This window comes from Patella vulgata, chromosome 9 (genome assembly GCF_932274485.2).
Source record: "Patella vulgata chromosome 9, xgPatVulg1.2, whole genome shotgun sequence".
Taxonomy (NCBI): Eukaryota; Metazoa; Mollusca; class Gastropoda; family Patellidae; genus Patella; species Patella vulgata.
In genome coordinates this window covers 30,769,446-30,790,130 of record NC_065887.2, presented here as the reverse complement: position 1 = coordinate 30,790,130, position 20,685 = coordinate 30,769,446, and the positions used below count along the sequence as shown (strand labels likewise).

Sequence of the window (20,685 nt, the reverse complement as noted above, 5' to 3'; positions counted from 1 at the left end):
ATGGGCTTCTGATATCCAATATTTAAGACAAAATAAATATTTTACCATTGGTACACGAATCGTGTACCATAATGCGTTTCAGCCCCAGTTCTAGCAAGAGACTCGAGGAACGAGGCTAGACATATTGCACCAAACCAAACAGCGTATGTAGACTGGAATAACCAGGCGCTAGGAATTTGCATTCGATTGATACTGCTGGCTTATTTCACGGAACATAACTGATTATAAATTAGAGTAAAACGGAAACGATTGAATGTAAATCAGTTTATATACATTCACATTACAGTATTATATGAGTTGCGACCCACTTGTGTTAATTTCTAGGTCCCAAATGTCAGCGATTTAGCTCCTTTAAATCCAATTCCTTCAGTGGCCAACACAGAACTGTGTGGCATCACAAACATGAACATTCTATCGTTAATAAAACTAATCAAATGATTTATTCATAACATTCTACATACACGAATACACATGCAAACACTTTATGTACAAACAGATCATCAATTTTATAAATTTATTTCTATACATACCATTATCATTTACATGGGATTAATAAATATAAAAATCAATATTTATAACAAAACTATATTTTTGTCTTTCATATATTCAGCACAATAATGTCATTGTAACACATAGTCGGTTAGTAAATATTAGCATTTAAAACGGGTACTTGATGAAAACACAATGAGGAATTCCGTCACAAAATGGATAAGCACTGCATACAATACAAAAGTAAAACAACCGTTTATTAGGTAAGCGAAGTCCTTAAATGAAAATATCATCCGTTGCTATTTTTTTAATTTTTTTAAAGTTCATCATCTATAATACTAAAATAGTTTCAAATTACCCATATAATCCTTGTGGAAGAGCTCACGCTTTGCCAAGTAATTTCAATTTATATATTTTGAGAAATTGTCGATTATGAAGTCAAATAATACAAGACCCAAATCGATTCCCAATAAATATATGTTTTTATGTCGAACCTATTGAGCCAAAAGTACGATTTATTAAAGCTAGGCTCACGTGACACAGTTATTAGAAATCCGGATAATTTAGTTAACGATACAGTTTACTCAAATTGTCTGCGATACCACTGTATCGTGGAAACGGACGGCAAATAAATTTACAATGAACCCTCATCCAATCCAAAAACAATGAAATGTATTTATTTGTACAAAAGTACTAAAAAATATACAGATCAGACATGGCTGCTATTGCCCTAATAAAATCATTTTAACATTGGCAAACGTTTATACAGCTGATTGAGCACTACATTTGATGAATAAATAGGTAAACAAATTTAGATAACATTCAGGTCACTGCTACAATGGTCAACCACGGATATAGACAAATAAGTCAAGTCATTACAATGAGGATGTTGATCGTAGACTGCTGCTTTCCGTTGAGATGGTGGATTTAAAAGATAATCATCCCAGAGAAGCGACTCCGACGAAGACCTCATTTGGAAACTATCCCACATAAGTGAATCGTCTAAACCGCTATTTGGGCGTCGACCGCCAGTTTCAGCACATTCTTCCGAAGAGCTAACTCTTCGCACTGCTGGAGTTGGTCCATTGTACTTTCTTAGCATTGGTGTTGATACTTCTTCTGAAGATAGCCGTCGAAACATATTCATTGAACAAGGTACGTTCGAATCTAAAAATAGTCTTTGAGAATTTTTAGGAAGTTTACTTGCAAGGGGTGTGTTTTCGGGTATGCTGAAGATTGGTGTCTGGTTACACTGGAACTGTGACGACACAGAGAACACGTAATCTGATGACGTGGTTGAGTTCAATCTTGGTGTTTGAAATGACCTTTCGCCCTCGGATCTGATTTTATGGTGTGACAATTGTGTTGGTGTTGACATTGGTGGTGATATGCGTTCAGACAACTGACTAGCATAACCTAAGAATATAAATAATCATAGGTACAAACAGGGAGACTTCCAGATATTTGCGAACTTCTCAATATTGCCATTCGTATCACCTGACACTGTGTGAGTATCTGATAGCATCCCACATCTTCAGCACGTATGCATGTGCGAACACAAGGCGCACGCTCACTAACCATGAGATGTAGGGTTCGATCCCGAGATTTTCCAATGACCCAGGGCGGAGGCCTCGTAAGGTAAAGTACGCAGTCGTTAAGATGGCTATTCCATGATAATTAAAATTCGGGTAATTTAATCAGTAAAGTAAGTAGACAGATAAGGAAATCATGTTATTATTATAGTTCGCTATTTCTAGAAATTGGAAAAGAAATATCCCATTTTTTTTTATTAAGAAACAGACAGAAAAGATTGAGCATACCCGAGGTGAAGCCAGTCTTCGACATTGTTTTAGTCATGTGTTCAGGTGAATTCGTGACTACATCACAGCTGTTAACATCCAGTATTGACCTTTCCTGACTTTCAACTGAATGGAGGGAAAAGAATCACAAAAAAATATTAATTAGGGGACAATATTCAATGTTCGTTCTATTGATTTCGTGGCGTTGTCGTTTATGTCTTAGGCCGTTAGAATAACAAATAACTATTTTGTGTGGCTCAGTGAATTAGGCGTTGATTGGTTCGCTAACCAATCCGATTAAAACATAGATCCTATTTCGTTCCGTTTTTTAAGGTTCAAACTTTCGTTTTACTTGTCTTTGGTACACTAGGATTTGGAACAGTTGTTATATAACCTGCGTTCTGGATGATGAGAGGGGGTAGCCAATGAAACGGTCTGTTACGGCGAGTTATTTTTTGGAGTGAGGTGCACGGAATTGTGGGTAACCCACTAGAAACATCAACGTTCATTGGTTAATCAAATGTCTGACGTCATAGAAAAGCCGCTCTTATGACCTCTGACGCGACCTTCCACTACAACCGGTCAGATCTTCATGTAGTAGAGGCCATCGAAAGTATAAAAGAACGAAACGAAATATAGATCTATATTTAAATCAGATTGGTTCGCTAACCTGGATATGCCGGTTCGATCCCGGTGTTGGCCGAGAAGGTTCATCGGGTTTTCCCGACCGGTTTAATTTTTACCCTTTGCAGTGGTGCAAGTCTTTTATTTCGTGTCTGTGGGTTATAGTTAAAGGTAACATATAACTTACTTGAGTCGCGTGACGAGCATTCATTGATGGTATACATGCCCCTCTCGATACTATCGTCTGTTAAACTTTTTTCGTTTATTATAGTACACGTGTCACTTGATGGGACGAACAGGGCTTTTGCTGCAGTACTTGTTGTAGAAGATGTTTTCTTACAGTCCATCACACCTGGCATTGGTGTGGTCCATGCCAAATGATAGGGTGAAAATGCTGCCTGATAAGAAAAATTACATATGCATCCTACCAAAAAATATAGAGTTTACTATTAGTGTGATAGGGTACTTCCAGTGCATTATTTGCAATTAGAGTTTTAAAAAGCCGAATTCATTCAAATCGAGATTAACATTTTTCTGTCCAACCATCTCTGTCATTTCGGAACCAACACATGAGTGCGTTATTTCATATTCAATAATTCTCTTCCGCGCATAGTTGCTCATTAAAGAAAAGAGAACCTGGATTAGGCATATATGTAACTAAAATCTCCCCTTCGTCATCCCAGCAAGTTTTATTTATATCGTACATTATTTGCCACATACATTGAGAAAATTAATCTCTGTGATAAAGTTCGATAAAATAAATTCAGAAGAAATGATTCCAGAATTGTTACCTGTGGATCAATATCGGGCAGTGGCGACTTTTCATCGGAATCGTCTGTTTCTGATGTAGATGTGTCATCCTCTCTTTCTTTCGTTACTATTATTCTATTCGTCTTTGGAGTTTTACACGGGGTTTTCAATATAGCTTCCTCGTAGTGGTTCCCTTTCTCGTCTGTTGGTGTCGACCCCCGTCGCAATCGAAGGGCATTTAGTCTAATACGTTTCATGCAGATGTCCCACAAAACACAAACGCCCATTAGAAGAATCATTACTCCGGCCACGGAAAGTGATATAAATAATGGCTGCCTACTCATGAAACTTATTTTAGAATCTTCGGCGGGTGCTTGGTTCTTGGTTACTGCTAACTTCGAATTGGAGGTCTGCCACACCATGCCAATACCATCCATTTATTTAATTGTACTGAATGTTTTATAAAAGAGACACCATATTTAAAACATATATTTAAAATGATATCTCCCTCTGCAACGATTGTTGTCTGCTAAGGAAACTTGGTTGAAAATTGTTTAGCTAATTATCTTTTGTTGATTGCTTTGTTTTTCTAAGTTTCTTTGGCATCGGTAGTTCTGCACTCTGTTAGGGTAGATACTCAGCTTGTCTTCAAAATGGTTTGTTTACGGGGACGAAACTGGTGTAATGTAATGCTGACTCCAGCGATCCTGCATTTAAAATGTGAGAACTACTCAAGATGAGTAAGCGATGTTTGGTCAACTGTGACAACACCACCTATGGGCATATCTGGTGACCAACTCGGGAGACTCCGTATATATTTGTGAACGCCAGGATGTCTTGCTCATATCGTTAATCAAGTTGACTGTTTCGATCTCGACACACCACACATATTAAGAATAATGAATGTGGAATGAGACAAACAGTTGATTCAAACGATAAACACATATTTATATGTGTTTGTTTATTATTTGTTTTCTTTATTAGGAATGCTACTTTTGAAATAATCATAGTTTGGATCCCCTTTGTATTCACATAATAATTTGTAATAGAAAACGATACCCTTTTTTTTCCGTTTACTAAGTTATTATCGAAATGCACGTGTAAATAACTCATAGGCCACTACTAAATTAATCTGTAAATTTACGTAAAATCTTAGCTGAATATCATTTAATTTTTAAAAATCTAGTACGATTTTAATCAGACGATACCAATACTGAGAATTTTATTTTTTAAAACAAAAGAAACGTTATACGATGCTATATTTAATTACAAAATGAAACATTAAAGTCACTGGAGATAAAAAAAAAGAAAAAAAAGAAGAAAGAAACTGCTGCTGTCTGAATCCAATTGATCAAAATTTAGCTGATTTACCTCCCTTGGGGTGATCTTTGCTCATATAAAATCGGAAATAAACCAACTTCCGTTTTTTCACATGGGAAGAGAAATATTTAATATTTTTATGTATTTTACGAAAAATATATCATAATATTAAATAGTAAATCGTTTGAATTATGGCTAGTGTCTCGACTGACATTCCTGAAGAGGAAAAACTCCGGCCTCAATTTGGAACAAGGTTTTTGACAGACGAACAGAACGTATTTCAACATAATGCATGGTAATGATGGTTAGACACAAAATGATTTTTTTATTATTATTATTTATTATTTATAAAATATATATGCTAGATAAAATTCTAAACTAAATTATTCCAAGAATTATGCAGTTAGACTTGATTGGGTGCCAGTTAACTCGTCCACAGTTTAAGTCATCCACACGGTATTGGATAGATTACATGTCATTTCGGTCCCGTGTCATTTCGGACTAAAAAAAATATAGTTATATAGCCTCGACGTTTCGGACTCGGGCAGGTGACATTTTGGACTCGATTAAGGGACGTTTCGGACTCGGGAATAAGTTGAAAGGAAAGGTTGAACACAACAATCTATAATCTATAATAAACCAAAAGCAATTTTATAAGAAAATAACATGCAGGTAAAATTTACTGCTCGCAATCAAGTACAGCACATAGATCTCCCAAGGAACCGCAAAATTTTCAATGTTGAATGTTTATCGGTAATATGTATATAAAAAGTAACTGATGAATTTATTAGAAACAGGCCAATTCAAAACACGAAAGAAAATATTATAGGTACATTATGGGAGATTTTTATAAGGAGTTAGCCATTCTTGCTATAACAGTTCAAAAATAGATGATGAAAGAAGAATATATTGATAATTTCAGTTGAATTACTTTATTCTGAACATAGTTATCACCAGTGTAATTTATGACTAGAAATGGGATTGAATTCCATCTTCATCGATTCTTAGTATGGCCTTCGTTTGATTGACAGGCATTAACTCCACCTACATAATCTCTGCTGTCTTTTGTCTGCTGTCATCATATCCGAATTTGTGTTTAAATTACCTTTTTGATTTTTATAACAATTGGACAAAATGAGTGAGAGGGTAAATTTTCATTCTTACTTGTATTTTGAGCATGCATTAAATCAATTGAATATAGGACATACTATTATAATACAATTATGATAAATCTATAGGTAGCCTATACACCAGTGGTGTCGTGCCTATTGGGGAAATAAAAATATTTTTATTGATATTATTAAGACAGAACACCTGTCCGTCTGTATTATTAGTCATCACACAGTCTCCAGAAATTGTATAATTTGTCATTATCTGTGTTTAGTTTACTGCACTTTAAATAGTTTAGATGTCATTTGTTAAGGCATCGCGCAACAGCGGCCTCGCTTCATACACTCTATCATTTAGCCTCGATCCGGGAGTATGACATCAATGTAACGGTTAATCTCCGCTGACGACGCCATTTGAAATTAAATCAATCAACGAAATCCCGTTTAAATCCAAGCTGAATCCAAGCCATCCGTGAGTCTACAGAGTTGATTTTGTGCTTGTTGTGTAAATAAAGATCTAATTTATAATTTCTATGACATCTGAAGCCTAAATAAAGACTTGCAATAATCAGATTTAGCTCTTGCATAATGTATGTTTAACATGAAACATGTGGTTATTAAAAGACTCTACCAAATGATAAAACATTGTTTCCCGTAGAAGTAATTTTTTTTCTAAAAAAGGAATAATATGTTGTAGAATTTATTTCAAAATGGTCTACACAAAAAACAAAAGTAAATATTTACTCGACATGCACTGTTTTTACAAGCCCCTAGAATTGTTTAACGATAATCTGTAAGCTACACGTTGACATGCATTCTTGGACAAGCTTGCCATAGATACATGTAGCAATCGATAAATTTTTGGAAAATATTATTAGAAATGGCAACGATCAAAGTGATTAACCGATAATCCCTATGTTATTGTAGTATGCACAAAGAAACCTAGTTCTTTAGTGGACGAGGAAAAATGTGAGTTGTAAATTGGCGATTATGGCAGCCGTGTGTTGATTCAATTATTCTGACTCACGTAAAAGACATTTAGGTTTTTACAATTATAAAAACATTAGCAGTATTACTAAATATACAGACATTTTCAACAATATCTTATTGTCAAGTTCAATACTCGCTGATGAAACAAAACAAAATAGAACAAGCAGAGTAAAATCAGTGTTGTCTTTTTATTAGCGTTCTCAAGAATTGCCAATCAATTAAATAAAACAAAACAACTATTACAATTATAAAAACATTAGCAGTATTACTAAATATACAGACATTTTCAACAATATCTTATTGTCAAGTTCAATACTCGCTGATGAAACAAAACAAAATAGAACAAGCAGAGTAAAATCAGTGTTGTCTTTTTATTAGCGTTCTCAAGAATTGCCAATCAATTAAATAAAACAAAACAACTATCGGACTTGCATAAAACGAAAAAACACAAATTTTCAAGTCTTTTAATTATTCATCCGAGTCAGAAACGTCGCCAGACCGAGTCCGAACTGTCTTCAAGTAAGTCCGAACCGTTGTCTGTGTTGAGTCTGAAATGATTCGGGACCGAAATGACGTGCTACCGATATATTGTCGTCCACACTAATGGTTATGTCATCCATAACTGATAGATACTTGAATAAGGCACACTTTAATTGTATGGAATATATAAGTTTTACTCATTGGTTGTTTATATTGTTTTATTTTATTTACCCAATAATCATCTAGCTTGGTTGACTGATCATGCTCAAGATAATTTTACTGGTGTTTTTTGTTGATTACCATCAGTTCACCAATGTTTTTGTACTAAAGTTGACTGGTATTGTTTGTTGATCAACGTTATTAAGCAATTTGGCTATGGTTAATGTCAGGTCAAAAATAATTCCTTAAATTGCACCAGAGCCCCTTTTAGATAAACTGCATTTGTAAGATGGCGATTATTCATAATGCATGTCCGGCCAAAAAACACATTTCTTAAATAGGACGATAGTCCCTTTTACAAGACAAATTAGATTGATATATTTCATAACCACAAATAATTTTAAAACTGATTGTTAATTTATTTTCCTTACACGAAATGGAACTAAACAACTCCAAATGTAAGGAAACATTGTTGTAAATTTTTCAGTTACATTTTCGGCTGATATTTTTGAACGCTTACATACACTAGACCATTAAGGAAAAGTCAAGTTACAGTATACATAATGGAAAATGAAGCATTAAAAAATACAGGAATTTTAGACGTCGAGGCTAGCATAAAATTGAATCACTAATATCTTGGTTCAGAGTGACGCAATTTGACTGAAATTTTCAGCATATTCTGTTTCCATTATCTATTCTTTAACTGTTATAGGAAGAATGTCAGCGCTTAAGCTAATCTTACCTAATGCCCCTTTAAGAGAATTAAAAATCTTTTCCATTTCATTTTTATGTTTTACAGGGACAATGTAGTTTGGGATGAAGATCAAGAACAGGAAGCCAAACAGAAAACTTTGGAACAGGCAGCTCATGCTTTATCATTAGACGAACAAGGTACAAATACTAAGTAATTTTAATATTGGTATCTGTAGGTGTAGACTCTAAATGGTGAGATCTCACTAACAAAGCATGGAGGTTGCAGGTTCGCTCCTGGTGTTGGCTAAGAAAGTTACTCTGGATTTTCCAGTGTGGTTCCCCCTTGTCAGTTGTGCAGGACGGAGGGCCTGACAAGGACAGCTGTCTCGTCGTTTGGATGGTATGAAAAATCAAGGTCATGTGTACACATTGGAGTGCAATTAAAATGTCCCCTGGCAGTTGGAATTCTGCATATGAGTAGGCCGTAGCGCTGCTGTCCGAGAAAAATTTCCCTCATAGCACACTGTATGGCATCTTCATTAGAGCAGAACAGTTGGACGTTAAACCCCATTTCATTTCAGTTAGCCCAAATCTGTGGCTCCTTCAATAATGATATCGGGAAGCTCTTTTTGTATTAGGATCTCTTTAACCCCTTAACTGCGTTGTTTTTAAAACGTAAACAACCCCCTATTGCGTAATTAATTTGACGTAAAACGTCATTTTGGACCTTTTCATTCCTGAATACAAAATTTGGTAGTCTGAAACCAAATTAAAACTAACGGTAAATAGAGTTGTCTCCCTTCAATTAGATAACGTCTTACACATGCTGCGATCGTGTTCGAAGAATAGGTTGGGGAAAATACCTCCAGGACGTTCTATTACGTCCTACACCCGGTGAGTGGCAGTTGTCCAGGACGTTATATAACGCTCTACGCAGTTAACGGGTTAAAACCAATCCACATTTTTTACTGGGTCTCTGACAAATTAGTTTGTTTCAAGATCAGATACCAAAATTTGCAGAAATAGCTAATTTATCTTGTCTCAAAGTTCAACTCAAAATATTGAGCTGTTTCAAATTGATTGCCAAAACAAAGGTGTTCCATAACTCTTTTAGAGCACCCTCCTCCAATTTTTCATTGAGTTCCCTACAGTTTGTAGAGAGGTGATTAAACTGCAGCATTAAAGTACCAATATTCTCTTACTTGCTGGAAAACATTAAAATAAGGAAAGTACAGCAGGAAGGTATTGGCTAATTCATTTACAAGTACTTGTTGGAATACAACAATATTATGAAAGCATGGGACGATTTACCTTATACCACCCAATAATACAAATTTGTTGATCAAAAGCTGACAGTATACTGCAATTATTTCAATATCAATGAGTTAGTTAATTCCGTGTAAACTTGCAAATATTATACAGTCAACGAAACTTCAAATCGACCATTGAAAGTTATGGCCATAGCCACTGTTCCCAATACTTGCTATTGATCAAAGCTGCCATTTTGTTTTTCTTAACTTGTTATCCAGTACCTGAACAATAATTGATTTCTATCCCCGAATATTTTAATAGATTTTGTAAGAAAGAAATTTGAAGTGTCATCTTTTGTAGATGATATTAACTATTTATTACATCATAGAATAGGTACGGCATGTAGATTCTTTCTTCATTTAATTTTTTAGAAAAATATGATACAAAAGCAGATGTGTTTTGGGATGATTTCTATGGTATTCATCAAAATCGATTTTTCAAAGATAGGCATTGGTTGTTCACTGAATTCCCAGAACTTAACTGTTCAAATCTAACAAAGACTGAAAACACTAGTATTGACAAGAAAGATGAACAACTGTTGTCAAAAGACAATAAAAATACCCCAAAATGTGATAAAATTGAAATCTACCCAGGTCAAAATGCAAAATACAGGTTTTTTGAGGTTAGTAATTTTATATTTTGTATTATATTAAAGATACATTATGTAAGAGCTAAATCTGCTTATTGCAGGTATTTATGTTGGCTTCAAATGTTATACAAACTATTATTTGACAGAGATATAGATGGATTAGAATGCCCTACTAGATTAAAAAATTTAATAATAAAATGGATGATCGAGACTAAGGTATATTTATAGCATGGTTTTAATGAATTAACAGGTTTAACCACTGAGGAAGCCATCAGACTGAAGTATTACACCTGTTAACGAATGAAGCGTGCTATAAATAACTTGCAACATTAACACCTGTCAACAATATAAGAGCGAGCGACACACGTGTCAGTCAACCAATCGGATGAAGGCATTGCAGAGTAGTCATGTCTTCGCCAGTGACGTGGTGAAATAATACTATTATTGCACATGATTTCTACTAAAACTGGTGTAAACTAGCAAAAGTGTGCAATGATGTTACAGGGTTAAGCACCACCCAAATAGTAGAGTGAAAACAATCTGCTTATTTAATGAAAAGGACAAAGGAAGATTCCTCATCCATGTTACAAGTTTTGTTTGTCCAGTACTGTTGTTACGATAATAAACAATCTGCGCTACATCTCCAAACTGTCATAACTTAGCTCAGAATAAAGTAATTTGAATGAAATTATCAATATATTCATTTTTAATTATATATTTTTGAACTATTATAGCAAGAATATCCAGCTCTTTATCTAAAATCTTACATGATGCATCTTTAAGCTACTGTACTGACAATTCTTGTTAGTAACGACATGTATGTGAAATATAACACTTTCTATCATACATTTACATAAAATATTCAAACAATGCATAATTCCATTTTCACAAAGTCTTGTGTGTGGCAAGGAGTACCTGGTCGCATGTCTAACCTTGTGGGTTTTGTCTAGGTTCCTCCCACTTCTAAAGTCTATTATGTACCATATATGTATATACGTCTCGAAATGAACTAGTTAGTGTTGAGTTGCTGTTAAACCTCATCTCAGTACGTCTGTGTCCATTTCCACAAAGCAAAGATTATCTCATAACATTCAATATTTCAGTATTAAAACCTCGAGCAAAATTTTCTCGGTTTCATACTTTTATGTGAATGATGTGGATTGTTGTGTCTTTAAATATTATTAATTATTATTTGAAGGTGGGTTGTGGTGTTGGAAATACAGTTTTTCCTGTTGTTCAGACAAACAAGTGAGTAACATATCAATATAGTTCATACTTTTCATACATATTTTATTTTTGAAGGCTATTTCTAATTGAAAACTACATGTAGAACAGATTGCACAAACCCAGCAATATATAGCCTTTGCTCCGGTACGATTAGAAAATATTTTACAAACTCTGCATTATAAAGCATTTTCTAGAACAGATTGCACAGACCATTAATGTTTTTATAAAGTAATTATAAATGATTATTGTAAAATATAGTGATATTCTTTCAGTAATCCAGATTTAATGGTTTATTGTTGTGATTTCTCAGCTACTGGTGTCGGACACGTTAAGGTATTTATATTAAATCTTAGTGATATTGTATTAATTATATCCAGTTCAACCTGTTTGATATGCAGCTATATAATTATATTCCTACAGTGACACACTATAAACTATAAAGGTTTATACATTTAGGCCTGTCACACTGTCTATCATAAAAAAAACATACCTTAACATAATTCTTTCGAAGACCAAAAGTTATTATGTGAGACTGTGAGAGGATATCTGACAATTCAAAAAAGTAATTGAATGTCACTGGATAAGAGAAAACGAGAAAAATAGAAATAGTCCGAGAAAAATAGAAATAGTCCGTACTTTCCCTTGTGTTTATTTATTCTATACTTAATAAAACATGGTAATGCACAGACTTTTTCTATTTTTTTCGTTTTATCTAGTGACAGTCAATTATTTTTTTGAATTGTCAGATGTCCTCCCATAGTCTCATGTAACAACTTTTGGTCTTCGGAGGAATTATTAGTGAGCAGAAATTCGCCCGTGTATCTGTTATCACTTGTCGCTTCAGTCAGTTATATAGAAGGATAACTCGTGTTTTCCTTTTGATTTTGTCACTTCTGTTTCTTGAAATCTTCATTACACATCTTGAAGCAATGATCTCTGTGTTAAAATTATATATGGAACGTGTTTAACCAGTTCTATCACAAATGTCATAATGACTGACACCAATATTGTCTTTTAAGTATTATGTTCCGTCAATTAACTTACAAGAAGTACTAGATTACTGACAATATATTTTTTAGGATCATCCTGATTATGACCCAAGCAGATGTCATGCTTTTGTTTGTGATATTTCAAACCCAGAATCTACTGTACCATTTCCAGAATGTTCACTAGATATTATTATTATGATATTTGTACTCTCTGCTATACATCCTGACAAGTAAGATAATATATAATAATGTCCTGTTCATTTTGGTCACATAGTCGCACAGATAAAGAAGTGGACTGACTATTAAAGAGGATTCGTCCATCCATGCTTCACAACTTTTAGAACCAAATGTCTTTTCATGAAAAAGTCTTTAGTTGTTACCTTAAGTTTTGAGAAATGTGTCTTGTTTGATAATGGGGGAGTGGTATGGGGGTTGTTTTACCTAGTGGTTTAATGAGTGAGCTTTAGATCATAAGGTCTGATAGTGAGTCAACAACTAAACTACCCCTACTTGCAAGTGGCTCAGTGAGTAAGGCATAGGCAAGGGGTTTCCCCTTTTCAGATGGAATGAAAAACCAAGTTTCTTGTACACGTCAACGTGCACGTAAAAGAATTCTTGACATAAGAGTAGCACCTCATTAGCCCGGATGATTCAGAAAACCCCATTTTATTTGCAATAAAGATTACCATGTGGAAGTCCAGAAATAACCCATTTTATTTTCAGTGGACCTTAAATCCCATTTCTCGCTCTCTCTCTCTCATTTTTGTTTTATTTGCTGTTGATTTCTCAAAACTTTATCTGAATTATATTTGTTTGAAGGTTTGCAAGTGTCATTGATCGTCTAACAAAATATTTAAAACCTGGAGGTGTTATTCTGTTCAGAGATTATGGTCGCTATGATATGGCTCAACTTAGATTTAAAAAAGGTTTGAAATTTTTCACTATAGAAAATGTAACTACTGGTTCTTGAATCACAGTAGCTCTTTGTTTCAAATTGGTATAAACTGGGGGTTAAGACTTGAGAGTGTCTAATGCCAATTTAACATAATTCAATAAATTGTCTTATTACGTCTGCTGATCCTTGATTATACCCTTTTGGTGCAGTTATAACACCCTGTCAGGTAAAAAATACCCACTGTGTCATCTGTTTTTTTTAACCTGTCCGTTAATTAACATACCTTGTACTGACAATGCACTGTCACACAGTTTTTTACACCTAGCAATAATTAATTCACCTTTCAGTTAATTTCTCACCCTTGATAATTAACTCACCTTATTTAGAGCTTTTGTAATCATTAGTTTTTATCTGATTATTTTTTTTTTATTGAAATCCGTAGAGATTTACCCAAAGGACTAGATTTATATGGGTAAACTTACAGATCACACCAAACCCATTTCCCAGTGGAGGTAAAGGTTCATCCGTCATCTTAAACACTCACTTAATTGACAACAGTTTGACATATTTCTCTTCTCAAACAGAGTTTTATTAAATAAACTATGTGGCAACTTTTAATTGTCAATCTTTGGATAATACTAGTAATCTCATGAGAATCTACTAATTTGATAGTAATTTGATAGGCTTTTGCACCAGTCAGATCTTCTACAGGTTTTTATACGCCTACATTGAAATGTGGTTGTATATTGTCGTCGCCCCTGTCCGTCCGTCTGGCCGGCGTCTACTATTGCTTGTGGACGCTCTAGAGGCTAAAGTTAATATCCGATTGACTCTAAATTGATACACAGTGTTTAAGGTCATGAGACAAAGAAGCCTATTGATATTCAGCGATTTCCGATTATTACTGCCAGAGTTATGGCCCTTGATCACTTCAAAAATTCTTGTGGACACTCTAGAGGCTAAAGTTAATATCCAATTGACTTTAAATTTATACACAGTGTTTAAGGTCATGAGACGAAGAATCCTATTGATTTTCATCGATTTCCGATAATTACTGCCAGAGTTATGGCCCTTGATCACTCCAAAAAATCTTGTGGATGCTCTAAAGGCTAAAGTTAATATCCGATTGACTTCAGATTGATATACAAAGTTTAAGCTCTTGAGACGAACAAGTATATTGATTTTCAATGAATTTTGATAACTTGAACAGCTAAATCCATGATATTAAATGTTTCGTATACTAAACGTTAGCATGGGGCAGAACTTTTTAAAAGCCAAACAAATTCTAATGATTTTCTGATAATTACTTAATGAGTTTTTACTCTTAATCAGATTTTAGTGTATTATAAATGTTTCATTACCAACAAAAGTAAAAATATGCGACAACTCTTGTTGACTGCCCGGATGATTTAGCTGCTGTGGGCGTATGTTTTGTTGCCTGGCAACCTATCTTTTCATAATGATTGACAGTCTTCTTCTTGTCACCTAATCACTTAACCTACCATTTCAAACAATTGAAAGGGATTATTTTTCTTAGTAACGGTTTGTATAGCAACTAGGGTAGGTTGTGTCTGTTATAGCACAATTTCAAACAAAAGGTCGAAAAGGTAAATTAAAATGAAAAGTATTGCTTTCCAATTCTGAAAACTACATATCGTCAGGGGTGTAGATTATTGCGACTAGTAGTGGACATAACGTCCAGGCATTTTTGAGTGCAATGGTTTTCCATTGGTCGCACTAATCCAGTCTATGGCTTATTTGGCAGACCTGGATAATTCAAACTTCATTCGACGTATTACAGAAAGTTAGAAAAAGAAATCTAATTTAGCAACTCAACTATTGTTTTAAGAACCTTGTAATAGGAAAAGGAAAATGCTACTAGAATTCTGTTCTTGTCTAAGACGAGTGTCTTGGAGACAGCACTACCATTACTAAACCAAAAGATGCTGCTCCTAACAGTATAGTCAATAATATTAGCGAAATGAAAAAAAGACAATTACTGTAATTGAGAATCATTAGTATTAGATTATTAGTTGACATTTCGGTGATGACTATTTATAGTTTAATACTGACGACTACGTACAAGGCATGTGCTGCGTCTGTTGTTTAATCACTTGAGAAGTCGTCATTTGAGCATAAATATTCGAAGACGTATGTTCAACTTTGGATAATGCAAATCTTGACAGCTTGGGGTGCCCTACATATGATTCAATATTCGAATAATTTACTTGCCCATTAGGGTCTTTAACAGTGGGAGAAATCCTGGGGACCCAAGAAAAAACCCACGAGGTTGTACAGGCGACCCTACTTGTCACGCAATAGTGGAGAATTGAAACCACACCATTTGACTCAATGACAGACCTTGTGATCTGAAGTGCACTTGTTAAACCATTCGGCTACGCAACCCCCCCACAGACGACCTTGGGGATTGATTTGAATAATACTTGGTGAAAGTCTATAATTACTTTTTATTCTGGAATATTGTGCTTTTAATTTAGTTTTTTCATTTACTAATTGCTGTTTGATCTTAGCTGTATTCCGGCCTACATTTTATAAAAAAAATGATATTTTCAACTTTTACAGGAAGATGTTTAAGTGAAAATTTTTATGTTAGAGGAGATGGAACAAGGGTTTATTTTTTTGAGCAAGGTAAGTTTAATTACCCTTTGAATATTTTTGTGAAATTGCAATATTTAACCAAATTATTAACTACATCAACAAAAGGATCAAATTTTTAAGTTACAATCTCACATTATCTCATTGAAAAACTAGCTGTGAATACTTATTAAAAATTCCTATATGTAATAAATAGAATTGAAGTGAATAGGTTCAATGTTTCATTGACACTTTGCTTAGGTCATTTTGAAACCTAAGATTTTGCCTGGACTATTGCAAATTTCGTCTACACTTCTATGAATTCCAATTGCCAAACCATCTTTTTACGTATACATCTAATTTTTACACATGATATGCTATTATTTGTAAAAAGTAAATACATGTGTAAGCTTAAAAGACCAGTTCAAATATAGTTCCTATATTTTGTTGTTTTAACCTAGTTAATTCTCATATTGTTAAGTTGGACTTTATTACGTCGCTTTAATGCAGTAATACCCATTTAAGAAACAGTTACTGTAACCCCTTTCGACTTATACCATTAAATCTGAATGGGTTTTCTTTAGATGGAGTGATCACGTTGGATATGTTTAATGTTGCCTGGTATTAAATCCAATAATTCTTTTCAATCACTTTACTTACAGATGAATTAAGGAAAATGTTTGAGAAAGCAGGTTTAGAAGAGATACAGAATATAGTTGATCGTAGATTGCAAGTTAATCGAGGAAAACAATTAAAAATGTACCGTGTTTGGATTCAGTGTAAATATAGAAAACCTGATGGACTAAAAAGTATGTCATCATCATCAGCTACATCTTGATAAGAACTTTTTATTGTGTGTGTATATATCAATGTTATAAATAAAAACAAAAAAACAAAAATACTGTGTCTTATTTGGATTGAGACCACTAATTCTCCTTCTCTAAGCTTCTGGTCCCCCTCCCCACCCCCCCTTCCCTTTTTCATTTGAATTTAAATTCTCTGCCAGGTTTTTTGTGAAGAATAATAGGTGTTAGAAGGCTACATTAAAATATACAGTGGATAGTTGCATCTTTACAAGTATGCTACTTCCAGTTTTTGCATCTCAAGATTTTCATGGTGAACCTCAAACATGCTTTTAAGCAAGACATTGCCGCATGTTACTCTAATTGTGTTAGAAAGGTTCAAACCAACGAAAATAAGCAAAGAGATAAGAGTTGGCTCCCTTTACTTTTATATGCAGACGGATGTTTGCTATATAATTAATTCATACCAAATTGAACGTATGGGATAAGGAGGTTTTAAAGTCCACCTCAGGACTAACATATTTTTTAGTATTCCAACCATTAGTTGTTTTGTAGGCTTCTTTTGCAGTGTGGAAGTGTGTGTGGTTGGGGTGAGCGGGGGGTTAGGAGGGGGGGGGGGGGTAGTCCGACATAATAAGTCAGATCAGGGACCATACTTCATGTAAACTGTGAATTTAGTTGAGTTTGCCAGGGACTCCGATATCACTCAGATCTCGCCCAGAAACTTTTGACTCCCAAAGTAATGTGCTCTTTGATGATAGAACATTCATTTATTCAAGACATTATACGGACATCAAACATCTTCAGTCAAACAACAAACAGCCTGTTTACATAGATCGCTGCTATTGTGTGTAATCAAATGATAAATATGTAAGTGATAGCCAGTTAACACAAGGACAAGCAAGAACAGAATTCTAAAATATAGAGACTAGTTATCTTTCATCTTTCCGGTAAATCTCATATTCTTTTTTTCACTGAACCATCCAATAATGCTTTGCTGTAAGGGTAATTAATATCAATTTATTATATTTCTATATTCCATAGCAAAATGTGCAGTTAAAAGATAAGCGAATTTACAACGGGGTTTCAGTCAACACTTATTGACATCATTGGTCTATCTAGCCAAGTGCAAATTACTGACGTTGACGTCGATCATGTTTGTAAAATGATGTAATCCTTTTAATATTCGATCTGTTATTTTGTAATCCAATGTCCGGACTATGTCAACAATTCTTAAATCAACCTAATGCAATGATTCAGTCATACACATAATCCAGTTGGAGAGGAAAATTGGGAGGTTAAAACCCATTTCATTTTGTTTCACACAATCTAGGTTTTGGGAAAGCCCATCTATACATAATGTGAACCATCTGGTGTTTTAATAGCTATTTAATATTATAGCATGTAACTAACATATTTAATACCATTTCTCACACTTTGTGAACTTATCAAAGGTCTTATTTTGATAATGGCATATGACCATGTGTTTTATACATGTAACTTAAATGAAATGGGGTTTAACTTCCTACTGTTTTGCCCCGACTGTGCTAATGAAGACGGGCATACAGCGTACAATGAGGGAAATTTTTCCCGGACAGTGGCACTATGGCCTACTGTTATATCGAAATCCATCTGCCAGGGGATCTTTTACTTGCACGCCGTCAAGGAGAAATCCAATGAATTTTTTCGGTTAGGACCAATCTGATTAAAACACAGATCCAGTTTCGTTTCGTTTTTTATAGTTCAAAATTTCGTTTTATTTGTCTTTACTACACTAGGATCTGGAAGAGTTGTTATATTACCGGCGTTTTGGTTAAGTGACGGATAAGCCAAAGAAACGGTCTGTTACGGCGATTTCTTGGCGTGTCATGTACGGAACTGTGGGTACACCACTAGAAACGTCAACGCTGATTGATTAATCAATGTCTGACGTCATCAGGTAGCTCGTACAACCCCTGACACGACCTTCGAGTACAACTTATCGGGTCTTCATATAGTGTAGGCCATCGAAAGTATAAAAAAAACCAAGACGAAATATAGATCTGCATTTTAATCAGATTGGGTTAGCACATGAATTGATCCGAACCTTCGTGTTAGCGAACCAATGACTTACTCACTGAGGCACCGTGGCTTCCATGTGTTATATAACAACGGTCACAGTAGCAAGATATATCGACAGTAATCTGATTATCTTACTGAAACGTATATTGTTGTCACTTGTTCCTCCGAATCGACAGACCACCATTTCTTGTGAGCACATTATTTTATACCCCGCATATAGTCGACTATACTGTGGGTGAACTGTTTCTGACAAGCTACGTCTTTGTTTTCACAATCCACGAATCCTTGTGCTATTAATAACTGAGTAAACTACATATTTAACGCGGGTGCTAAAGACATTTAATTGCATAGTTTTGTTTTCACAATCCACGAATCCTTGTGCTATTAATAACTGAGTAAACTGCATATTTAACGCGGGTGCTAAAGACATTTAATTGCATAGTTTTGTTTTATTACACAGAAAACGTGATCATAATTACATATATTTAAGATTATTTCCATATAACAGAAACATGAATTTGTTTAAATATGTAATTACATGAGCAGTAGGGGTGCGTCTGTTGGAAAATAAATTGTGAAACTAATAATTATGACAGAAAATAAATAATGTTCTTTCTGTCGTAATGAAATATTTGTTCGATTGTAGTGATAATTCATTATTGCATTATTGTTTAAATGGATATATACCAATTTTAATACCACCCCAACAACCAAATGATAGGGAAAACTAATCTTGTGTCTGAGATACATGTATAATAAACAAAACAAGAGCCGTACCTAAAAGAGCGTGGCACTTTAAAAAAAAAAGAAAAAAAAAAAGAAAAGTACGCAATATCCCGACGAAGTGGGGATTTTTGGGTTTTGTTTTTTTTTTTAAAACAAATTAGTTAAGCACAATGCTGGTGCACCTTTGTATAAATATTCATTTTTATCGGCGACCGTTGAACCGATTTCTGGAATTGTTAACGTCTCGTCAACACTTTAAAATTTTGAGACAAAAGTAGGTCTATGGTAACGTGTACAAGAGGTGCGGGGAGGGGTGTCTGGACAACAGGATTTACCAATATCCTTCTGCGAATTCTAACTACCATTGCATCTTTTTTTGCCTACTATTCCTATCGACATCGGGAATTCGGGGTTTTGTCCGATTTGAACGACTAGACTCACTTCTTTGTCAGACGCATAGGCATAATGTTGCCTGGTATTAAATCCAATAATTCTTTTCAATCACTTTACTTACAGATGAATTAAGGAAAATGTTTGAGAAAGCAGGTTTAGAAGAGATACAGAATATAGTTGATCGTAGATTGCAAGTTAATCGAGGAAAACAATTAAAAATGTACCGTGTTTGGATTCAGTGTAAATATAGAAAACCTGATGGACTAAAAAGTATGTCATCATCATCAGCTACATCTTGATAAGAACTTTTTATTGTGTGTGTATATATCAATGTTATAAATAAAAACAAAAAAACAAAAATACTGTGTCTTATTTGGATTGAGACCACTAATTCTCCTTCTCTAAGCTTCTGGTCCCCCTCCCCACCCCCCTTCCCTTTTTCATTTGAATTTAAATTCTCTGCCAGGTTTTTTGTGAAGAATAATAGGTGTTAGAAGGCTACATTAAAATATACAGTGGATAGTTGCATCTTTACAAGTATGCTACTTCCAGTTTTTGCATCTCAAGATTTTCATGGTGAACCTCAAACATGCTTTTAAGCAAGACATTGCCGCATGTTACTCTAATTGTGTTAGAAAGGTTCAAACCAACGAAAATAAGCAAAGAGATAAGAGTTGGCTCCC

At 34.5% G+C, this 20,685-nt stretch overlaps 2 protein-coding genes across 2 annotated transcripts; one reads left to right on the top strand and one right to left on the bottom strand.

Annotated features, from left to right (window-relative positions):
* Window positions 1-311: 311 nt before the first annotated feature.
* LOC126832651 (uncharacterized) lies at window positions 312-4,392 on the bottom strand. Its single transcript, XM_050563511.2, has 4 exons — window positions 3,704-4,392; window positions 3,100-3,310; window positions 2,310-2,414; window positions 312-1,905 (listed from the first exon to the last, which is right to left on the bottom strand). The coding sequence occupies exons 1-4, from the start codon at window positions 4,097-4,099 to the stop codon at window positions 1,301-1,303; spliced, it is 1,317 nt and encodes a 438-aa protein (XP_050419468.1). The 5' UTR covers window positions 4,100-4,392; the 3' UTR covers window positions 312-1,300.
* A 662-nt stretch (window positions 4,393-5,054) lies between these two features.
* On the top strand, window positions 5,055-16,912 carry LOC126832652 (tRNA N(3)-methylcytidine methyltransferase METTL2). Its single transcript, XM_050563512.1, has 9 exons — window positions 5,055-5,277; window positions 8,520-8,611; window positions 10,096-10,346; window positions 11,512-11,561; window positions 11,813-11,873; window positions 12,620-12,759; window positions 13,349-13,455; window positions 16,008-16,073; window positions 16,682-16,912. Exons 1-9 carry the CDS (start codon window positions 5,174-5,176, stop codon window positions 16,855-16,857), a joined length of 1,047 nt encoding a protein of 348 aa, XP_050419469.1. The 5' UTR covers window positions 5,055-5,173; the 3' UTR covers window positions 16,858-16,912.
* The last annotated feature ends 3,773 nt before the right edge of the window (window positions 16,913-20,685 follow it).

What these genes read in the sequence shown, in the direction of transcription:
- LOC126832651 (XM_050563511.2), bottom strand. Translation starts at nt 4,099, where the DNA reads ATGGATGGTATTGGCATGGTGTGGCAGACCTCCAATTCGAAGTTAGCA. An exon ending in TGCCCGATATTGATCCACAG is followed by an intron (nt 3,311 to 3,703) that starts GTAACAATTCTG and finishes TTTTCTTATCAG; the next exon opens with GCAGCATTTTCACCCTATCA. An exon ending in GAAGACTGGCTTCACCTCGG is followed by an intron (nt 1,906 to 2,309) that starts GTATGCTCAATC and finishes TTATATTCTTAG; the next exon opens with GTTATGCTAGTCAGTTGTCT.
- LOC126832652 (XM_050563512.1), top strand. Translation starts at nt 5,174, where the DNA reads ATGGCTAGTGTCTCGACTGACATTCCTGAAGAGGAAAAACTCCGGCCT. An exon ending in CAAAATACAGGTTTTTTGAG is followed by an intron (nt 10,347 to 11,511) that starts GTTAGTAATTTT and finishes TATTATTTGAAG; the next exon opens with GTGGGTTGTGGTGTTGGAAA. An exon ending in TCAACTTAGATTTAAAAAAG is followed by an intron (nt 13,456 to 16,007) that starts GTTTGAAATTTT and finishes CAACTTTTACAG; the next exon opens with GAAGATGTTTAAGTGAAAAT.